The sequence below is a fragment of the Erpetoichthys calabaricus genome, chromosome 6, assembly GCF_900747795.2.
Source record: "Erpetoichthys calabaricus chromosome 6, fErpCal1.3, whole genome shotgun sequence".
Classification (NCBI taxonomy): domain Eukaryota; kingdom Metazoa; phylum Chordata; class Cladistia; order Polypteriformes; family Polypteridae; genus Erpetoichthys; species Erpetoichthys calabaricus.
This window is the reverse complement of record NC_041399.2, coordinates 162,230,621-162,240,735: the sequence shown is the minus strand read 5'-3', so window position 1 is coordinate 162,240,735 and position 10,115 is coordinate 162,230,621. Positions and strand designations below refer to the sequence as shown.

General features: G+C 40.1%; 1 protein-coding gene across 4 annotated transcripts in view; it reads left to right on the top strand.

The window, feature by feature from the left end:
- LOC114653644 (collagen alpha-1(XV) chain-like) overlaps nucleotides 1-10,115 on the top strand; it is a 261,721-nt gene that overhangs the window by 112,782 nt on the left and 138,824 nt on the right. For all 4 annotated transcript variants that reach the window (XM_028804065.2, XM_051929087.1, XM_051929085.1 and 1 more), the window contains 3 exons: nucleotides 2,715-2,789; nucleotides 7,798-7,893; nucleotides 8,997-9,150. In XM_028804065.2, the coding sequence (XP_028659898.1) occupies nucleotides 2,715-2,789; nucleotides 7,798-7,893; nucleotides 8,997-9,150 (325 nt within the window). The remainder of the gene's footprint in view (nucleotides 1-2,714; nucleotides 2,790-7,797; nucleotides 7,894-8,996; nucleotides 9,151-10,115) is intronic.

Genomic DNA, 10,115 nt, shown 5'->3' with positions numbered 1-10,115 from the left:
ATTGAACTTTTTTTCTTGCTCATTTTATTTACATTACCTCTATATAGTAGAGACTGTTGGAGGTGTGCCATTCGTAATTTGCTTGTGCACTATTCAAATTGTTGAAAGAATTTTGCTTGATGAAACAATTTAATTATCATGGGAATTTCAGTAAAATGGATTGTGTTTGTATACGTAACCATCATTATGAGAAAAAACAGTTACTATATGCATAAAAAAGTTATACTCCTGATAATGCACAAATGTGATGCCTGAGATTAAATTAGGGAAACAACACTGTATGGAAGTGACCAGGAGAAACACCATTAAACTCTCCAAGAATCAGTTATCAAATGTTTGCACTATGTTTGGCCAACCCAGAAATAGTAACACTAAATCATTGTCTTTAAAATTAGTCATAGAGTTCTTTACCATGAATCCAAATAGAGATACAAAGCACACACAAATGTAAAGTTGTACTGAAATATACTGAACTCTCTTAAAATGATGTCCAACCCAAAAATAAATACCAGAATTGGATGTTTCAAAAGCAAGAAGAACCCCACTCATAACAAAAAAGAATTAAATAGGTGATTTTTTTTGTTTGACAGATACCCTTCTAGTGAAAAAGATAATTTATAAACCATATTGGTCTGTTGGCACAGGCGTTAACAGTGTGTGAGACTTGCTCGGACACCATCAGACAGAGACCGCATCTTTATAAAATGCACGTTTATTTTTCAGTTCTCCAACACACAACACAACTGTCCCACACAACACACTGTGCTTCTTGCCCCAATCACCTTTACTCCGGGCCTTTTCTCTCGCTGTCCATGGGCCACCTGTCCTGTCTCCACAGAAACTTCGTTCTGCTCCTGCTCCCGACTCCAGCTCTCTGATTGGAGGGAGGTGGCCCTTTTTATCCTTACCCGGATGAGCTCCAGGTGCTCTGCCTGACATCACTTCCTGGTGTTGCGGAAGTGTCAGGAGAGCACCTGGCCAGGTGTCCCTGGAAGGATCAACGTCCATTGGTGTGGCGGAAGTAAATGTCTCCTGGGCTCCATGAGACTTGGGGCGCCCCCTGGCGGTGGGCATGGGCCCCAACGGGCTTGAGCCTCCCTGCTCCCCTTCCGTGGCCCTTTTCTGGTCCAGGATGGTTGCCCCCTCGTGGCCCAGAGGACAAATGCGCCACCTCTCGGTCCTTCCAGGCGTCCCGGCCGGGTCTGACCCCCAGGCTCCTTTGACATGTGTTAGGTGGGTGCTTGTGCGTAGTCCAACAATGTTAATGTAGATTGTTAATAATTACAAAACAGACAGCATAATGTCTGAAAAATCACATTATGGATTATAGAAAAGTTCTGAAATCGAATCCTCACTACTTTGGTAGTGATGGCAACAGAATGCAACTAACAAGGTATGGAGGAAGGTTTTATTGAAGCACTTCGACTAGAAAGTAGACAGGGACCAAATTAGAGTTGCCAGTTACCTTAAAATGTACATCTTTACAGTATTGGAAGACAACAGAGTTCCTTGAGGAACAATTCTTTTGCTTTGCATTCTCCTTCGCCACTGCTAAACCTGCAAAAGTACTCCTCCTCAAACTCTTAAAACATGCTGCCTTCAGATTAAAGGAATGTCATTTATATTCCTGTGTAGTATGAAATTTAATTTGCTTATTTTTTGATTTGCGTTGCTGAACTTCAATTTTTTTATTTGTGACTCTAATGAAATATATTTGGGTAGGCATTTTTGATCAGCCACAAGCCCAGATGATGCTAAGTAAACCAAAGTATGTAAAATCACAATATATAATAAAAAATAATAATAACTGATGGTGTAGGATATTAGAGACTACAATTCAAAAAATCAAGGGGAAAAATAATACATCTGTAGCCATACTGCTTCTGAGTAAACAAGGGTTTAAGCTGTATCTTCTTTAGTATGGAGGCTGTCTCTTTCTGGCCTTGTAATATGTCTCACTCTGCTGTCTCCCTCCCTCCAGTCAAGTGCTTGTCACCCAATCTGATCCCAAATCCACACTTACTAGCCATATGGCCATACAGAGCAGTGGTTCTTATATCGTGGTCATGACCCAAAAGTAGGTCACATTAAGCCCATGATGGGTTGCCAGCTAGTCGTCTTGCATTGTCCCAAAGGCTCTGTTTTACATTCTTCAATATTCTGTAAATCTTTCAATACCCTCCATCTTTCCTGATTTTTGATAATATATGCATCAATTGCCCCTCTCGCTCTTGTTGATATAATCATCTCTCTGCCTACTGACAGCATTATGGGGGACCTCTTCCTGTGCTCCACTTTTCAATATTATATTTATCTATCTGTGGCAGAAACACCACAGTCAAAGTATAACAAAGTTCTTAAAATTCAGTGGGGGTCAACTCAATTATGAAGTAGTGTGAAACTGGGTACCAGGAATCCTAAACCCTATATCACCATCATGAAGTGGAGCGTGGAGACACGTTTTAGGTATTAGGTCTCCATGCAGTCACCTAATAGTCTGGGAACTAGTGTCTTCTCCCATTATCTTCTGTCCACATCTATGAGTAATTAACTCCTGAGCACCATCCAGTGTACTTGGGAATAGTGTTGTCTGTCAGTAAACCTGATCACATTTCAATAAAACTGTTATGAGCTAAGCTGTTAAAATTATTGCACCTCTGCTTATTGTGCTTATTTTCATATTTAAAATTGGTCTTTTCTTTTTCTGCTCATAGGGTTCTATTCAGCAGCTATTGATAAAACCAGATCCAAGAGCTGCAGAAGAGCAATGTGAAGATGACGATCCTTATGTAAGTACACCCATTTAAGAAAATTTGTACATATTCTTAACCTGAAACATCAGAAATGAGTCAATTTGTTTTCTTGATTATGCAATAATAAACAACATTGACATTTACAACCAATAACAACATGATCAACAGTGCTTGTCATTTATTGAATTTGCAAAAGTCCACTTGTGTCTATTTTTATTTCCTCTTAAATTATTTAAAAATGATAACAATATGTTACCAAGATTCATGATATTAACAAACAAAATTAATACAATGAAAATGAACAAGTTAAAAAGCCAAAACTGTGGAATGTCAAATAATCAGATAAATCAACACAATTAAAAAAATAAAACCCATAATTGATAAAGCATTGAAAATCTGTATATCAGTATTTAGGAAGTGTGTTAATCAAAACTAAAATATTTGAAAGAGAAGGAATACCGTAAAGTAATACATCTTTTTAAACAAAATTCAAAACTGTGTCTTGCAAATGAGGCTAAAAATAATTTTGGGGAGAGCTAGTTAAACGTTTTCCATTCGCTATGTGTAAGTATGCACATTTTTTCTCTTTGTCTCCCCCGACTAGCATCTTTCTCAGCCCCCAGCCTTCATATTAGTGCTCCTTTTCACTGGGTGTTTACTGTCTAACATACTGCACCATATTTATCTTCCTACCTTAGACTGTTTCATCAAGGGCAAACGTACTGAGAGGACAGAATTACAGACGCAATTGTTCCATGGCTACTTGAGTTATGTCGGCATTTAACATTTGATTTGTTTCAATCCATGAGTTGAAAGAACAGAGAAAAGTAAAAACACCAAGAAATTGATTTGGATGCCAGTTTTTCTTGTTGACCATGGAACGGACGACCCCTTACCCAGCCGGCAGCTACACCTTCAAGACCTGTGGCCTGGATAATTTACTGAGACTAATCTAACTATCAAGCCGTACCTCTAACAAATTAAACTTTTCCCCCACAATCGACGGTGTAAATATAAACTCACAAAAGCAGATATGTAAAATTATACTGATTAGATGTATTAAATGAAACAACAAGACAAAATGCAAAAATAGAAAGATAAACAAATATAAATATAAATATCCCTCCACCACATCAACAACGAAACACTACAATATATAAATACAACAAAACCCTCCCTTGCCCCTGCAACATATAACAAACAACACGAATAACAAGAAATAAATGATATACTGAATGATCGTGAACTTGAGTCCGGTTATAAAAACTGTCCTGAATACAGATGACTGAACTAGAGAAAAATGCATTGTTTGATTTTCCCGGCAAATGGAGCAACCTCACCGTGATTCCTCGGCGTATGGTGCATGACGAATCGACCTCGGGGTCTCAGCGGATGAAGGATGAAAGACAGTCCGGCAAAATGAAAAACAAACTGGTGCAAAGGCACGATGTGAAAAACAGCAAGTAAGCTGATACGTGGTTGAAAAACAAATGATCTCCTTTCTCCTCTCCTCTCTCTTCTTCTCTCTCCTCTCTGATTACTTAAATAGTCCTATGACGGCTGTAATTGATTAATAAAGAACAGGTGTTTTCCAGGTTAGAGGCTGTGGTCTTCTTCCTACTGATACACACACATAAACAGCAAACGGGACAATGGAAACGAGACGCACTCAGTACTGACATTTGACAACACTAACTATGTAGCCCCGCTACATTCATACAGTGATATAATCCACTGAGCTTTTATTCAGTGTATTCCTCTGTTAAGTCAATGGAGCATGTGTTTATCACATTTTAGTGAGGCTAGTAGTCTCAACTGATGTTAGTAAGTAGAGGTGAAGAAAAGTCTGTTTGCTATCAGCTGTTAACTTTTGAGTACTCAAAAAAATAACTTGGAGCTTACATGGTTTACTGAACACTGACTGCTGTGAGATGATTTCACTTCAGGAATTCTGTATATTATCTATCTTAGTAATGCTTGGGAATCTCTCAGGAAGTGGTAAAATTTGTTGCTTGGGAAAGTGGTGTCTAATTTGACCTGATCAGCTTGTTGTTTCCATGACCTTCACTGGGACAAGCAGTCTAAAAAAAAACTTGTTTTTTTAGATTAGTTTAAATTGATTTGTGATGAAATAATACTGCCCCGGTTATTAAGTGCTACTCCCTTGTACCTCCAAGGACCTGGATTTGATTTCCAGTTTCTTTGTTTTATACTAAAACATATTTTACTATTTATTACACCAGTTACTTGAATTAGTTTAACATTTTGCCTCTTACCTGCTCAAAAAAAAATTAAAGGAACACTTTGAAAACACATTAAATCTCAATGGGAAAAATATCATGCTGGATATTGTGGCAGACGGCTGGGAGTGGCACCCAGCCGGGACGCCCAGGAAGACAGGAGGAGGGCTCATGCCTCCTCCAGACCACGAGAGGGCGACCACCCTGGTTCCTTTAGGGGCCACGGGTGCAGGGCTTGGAAGCCCAACCCTATAGGGGCCCATGGTCTTTGCCAGGGGGCGCCCCCATGCCTGAAGGACCCGGAACCCCAACACTTCCGCCACACCAGGAAGTGCTGGGGGAAGAAGACTGGGAACACCCGGAGGGCTTCCGGGAACACAGCCGGCACTTCTGCCACACAGGGGAGTGTCTAGGGAGTGTCGGGGATCACCTGGAGCCCATCCGGGCACTTATAAAAGGGGTCGCCTCCCTACAAAGGAGGACTGGAGTCGGGTGAGGAGTGGACAAGGTTTGTGTGCAGGAGAGTGGAGGCGGCCTGAAGAGCAGGCACAGAGACTGAGAGAGGCCTGGACTTTGGGGGAGTTTGGTGCTTGAGGCACTGGGTTGTACACTTTATTGGACTGTAATTATGCACAATAAACGTGTGGTGGACTTTAATATGGTGTCAGACTGTCTGTGTCCGGGCAGCGTATCACAATATCTATACTGATATGGACTGGGTAATGTGTTAGGAATGAAAGGATGCCACATCATTTGATGGAAATGAAGATTAACAACCTACGAAGGACTGAATTTCAAATTGAAAAAATGAATTGGCAGGCTAGTTCATTTTGCCAAAATTTCATTGCATCAACTCAGAATCGTAGTCAGTAGTTTGTATGGCCCCCCACATGCTTCTATGTATGCCTGACAACGCCGGGGCATGCTCCTAATGAGACGACAGATGGTGTCCTGGGGGATCTCCTCCCAGATCTGCACCAGGGCATCACTGAGCTCCTGGATAGTCTGAGGTGAAACCTGGTAACATAATGTCCCAGAGCTGTTCTATTGGATTTAGGTCAGGCGAGCGTGGGGGCCAGTTAATGGTATCAATTCCTTCATTCTCCAGGAACTGCCTGCATATTGTCGCCACATGGGGCCGGGCATTGTCATGCACCAGGAGGAACCCAGGACCCACTGTACCAGCATAGGGTGTGACAATGGGTCCAAGGATTTAATCCCAATATCTAATGGCAGTCAAGGTGCCGTTGTCTAGCCTGTAGAGGTCTGTGCGTCCCTCCATGGATGTGCTTTCCCAGACCATCACTGACCCACCACCAAACTGGTCATGCTGAACAATGTTACGGGCAGCATAATGTTCTCCATGGCTTCTCCACACCCTTTCATGTCTGTCACATATGCTCAGGGTGAACCTGCTCTCATCTGTGAAAACCACAGGATGCCAGTGGTGGACCTGCCAATTCTGGTATTCTATGGCAAATGCCAGTCGAGCTCCACGGTGCCGGGCAGTGAGCACAGGGCCCACTACAGGATGTAGGGCCCTCAGGCCACCCTCATGAAGTCTGTTTCTGATTGTTTGGTCAGAGACATTCACACCAGTGGCCTGCTGGAGGACATTTTGTAGGGCTCTGGGAGTGCTCATCCTGTTCCTCCTTGCCCAAAGGAGCAGATACTGGTCCTGCTGATGGGTTAAGGACCTTCTACGGCCCTGTTCATCTCTCATGGACTAACCGCCTGTCTCCTGGAAACTCCTCCATGCCCCTGAGACTGTGCTGGGAGACACAGGAAACCTTCTGGCAATGACACATATTGATGTACCATCCTGGAGAAGCTGGACTACCTGTGCAACATCGCCTCATGCTACCAGTAGTGACACTTACCGTAGCCAAATACAAAACTAGTGAAAAAACAGTCAGAAAAGATGAGGAGGGAAAAATGTCAGTGGCCTCTGCCTGTTAAACCATTCCTGTTTTGGGGGTCATCTCATTGTTGCCCCTTCAGTGCACCTGTTGTTAATTTCATTAACGCCAAAGCAGCTGAAACTGATTAACAACACCCTCTGCCTACTTAACTGACCAGATCAATAGCCCAGAAGTTTCATTGACTTGATGTTGTACTCTGACTAAAAAGTTTTCCTTTAATTGTTATGAGCTTTGTATGTTTTAGCCATCATATGAAATATTCTGCAACTTGAGAAAATACTTAAATATTTAAAGTATTGATGACTCTGTGGCCCTATAACATTACCATCAGGCTTAGGCTTAAGTTTATGTGTTAAAAGGGTCTGGTTACTATTCAACATGACACCAAATATCAGTTTAAATAGGAGCATTTCATTACTGAAACAGATAAGCATTTCACAAATTCTAAGGAGTTGTATAAATCTCTCCTACTGTACAGTATGATGGAACTTATGAAACATCCTACTGTCATGTGCAATGTCAGCCTGAATAGTTAAAATACAATATACTCCGCATCTGGCCCAATGGTCCAGAATGGTTTAAATCGGGCACTGGGTCTTCATTGCTGTAGGTAATAATGTCTGCAAATGTACACTGTTTAGATTATGTTTTAAATGGATAACATTCTGTTTGATAGAAAGATGTGATTTTCAGTAGCCCATCTGTTACATTTTTTCATTAGCCAACTTTTAGTGTTTAAATGTTCAAATTAGCATGGCAAATGAAGGCAACTGTCAACATTTAGTATAACTTGCTAAAATCAGGAAAGTAACACCAGGCATTTATTCTGCCAAAATGGTTAAGCTTGTCCAATAGAAAATAACACCAACATTTTCATTGTAGGCTTCAGGAGATGAGAGTGGTGACAGTTCTCAAGAAGAAGTTAATGTTGATGAAGCTAAGAAAAACATTGAAGAAGTAGAATATTTCCCTTCGCCAGTAAGTTTATTTATATATTTCTTTTAAGTTAATGTCACTGTTTTAAGAGTGTCACAGTAATTTGTTTGAAAGACGTGATATATTTGAAGGGCAGTACAGAGATTCAGTGTGTAGTTCTTCGTTTCACAAATATTGCATGCTGTTTGAAGCCCACACCAGGCCACAATCTATAATTTTGTTACATGTCTATCTCTGGTTTTTGCCAGGTACTCCGTTTTTTCCTCTAATATCTCAAAGATCTGTTTATTCTAATTGCTTATTTGTGTGCATGAGCATACCCTAAGACAGACTGGCACACCACCCAGGACTGAGTCCTGTCTTGTTCCTAGTGCTGCAGCTCTGAATTGAAAAAGGTGAAAACTTTTGAGAATGGTAATTTTGTAGCATAACCTTACATTCACAGACTTGCTTAATTCAGTTCAGTGCCGTGTAGTGGCTAAAGCAGTAGTGTTTAAACCTCAAGGTTGCCAGATGAATCCTTACTTCTCACTCACTATGATTCATCAGGTCACTTAACCTTTCTGTACTCTAATTAGATATAAACAATTGTAATATATCCTGATCTTGCAAGTCACCTTGTATAATGGTGTCAGTCAAGTATCTGTACAACAATAGTAATGATATTTTGAATCTGGGTAAAATGATGAATCATTAGCTTTCTGTGCTGCCTCACAAATCCAGAGACCTGGGCTCTGTTCTACATATGAGGTGTTTACCTGTTTGCCATGCATCTGCGTGTTTTTTCTCGGAGTCTTTTTTTCCCCAATCGAATGTCAAAGATGTGTAGGTTCTCAACATTCATAGTGAGTGTGTGAGTGAAACCTGTAATGAACTTGTGCCCAGTGCTACCAAAATAGACTCTTGCACCTCATGATTCTAAATTTAAATTAGGCATGGTTGAATATTTAATTATTTTTACTATTTTCCAAACTGCTACAATCCTGTATTGGAATAAAGGGTTGAGTCGATGTATCAATGGCTCCATGATAAGCATTTTTAAGCTGGAGTAAAATCTAAGTCTGTCTAGTCATATTATTGGTAGTACAGTGTATCAGGTTTTTAAATCTTAAACTGATACTAATTGAATCTATTTAACGTTACAGTCTGAACTAGAGCATAGTGTCCCTATGCCAGCACCACCTACTGAAGTCTCCATCATTAAGGAAACAGATGAATTCTCTGGAGGTCTTTCCACTCCTACTGAGCAGCTGTTGATATCTTCAGCTATCCCGGAGCACACTGAAGAAGTTGGATTAGGTAAAAAATGTGCAGTTTATTTTGATTTCTTATAAAGATGCCTTAATCTTAGATCACACTCAGAATTAGTCCATATTGGGGAAATATGGCAAATATACCCTGAAATATTGTACTAGACTTACATGTTTTGTGAATGAGCTAAAAGTGAGTAGACATACCAATCAATTCATTAAAAATAAATCATTTTAATTAAATATCCCACAACTTTCATTTGTGTATTGCAGATGTCACTTACAATTTGCCTAGTCAATTAATTGTATGAGTATTACATTTGTTGTAAGAATTCATACATGGATAGTGTATACTCTATAAATCACTATGACTATAAATTGCATTATTTAAACTGTAAACACCTACCGTATATACTCGTGTTTTTAAGTTGGGTCTTGAAACCCGAAAAATCAATCATAAAATCAGACCCCGACTTATACGCCTGTTCAAAAATGCGACACTTCATTTTTTTGTTTTTTACATCTTCTTGCTTCCTCCAATGTCGCATCAGTTTCTCAGACACATCGAACTTTGTTGCAGCAGCACAGTTACCAATTTCTTTCGCCACTTCAATGACATTTAATTTAAAACCAGCTTCATATTTTCTTCTGATTGAACACTCCATCATAGATAAGGGATGCTGTCATGATAAAGATGTATGAGGGTGTGAGATACAAAAAACACAAAACAGTGCAAACGTCGCTTCAGAATAGTTCGGGTATTACCATGTGGTCATGTAGGCACAATACATAGAAAAAAAAGGCAGTGGGCTCCGTGGTTACTCTCTCGGGTGGGTATTAGCATATCATAATCTCTTGGATCAATTGCGTGAGTTTTCCGCATTCGACTTATACGACGGACATTATAAAATACCAGAAATTATACAGTATGGAAATTCAAGCTCCGACTTATCAGCGGGAGAACTTAAACTCAAGTATATACGGTAGGTACATTGTTATACAAATATTTTGCTG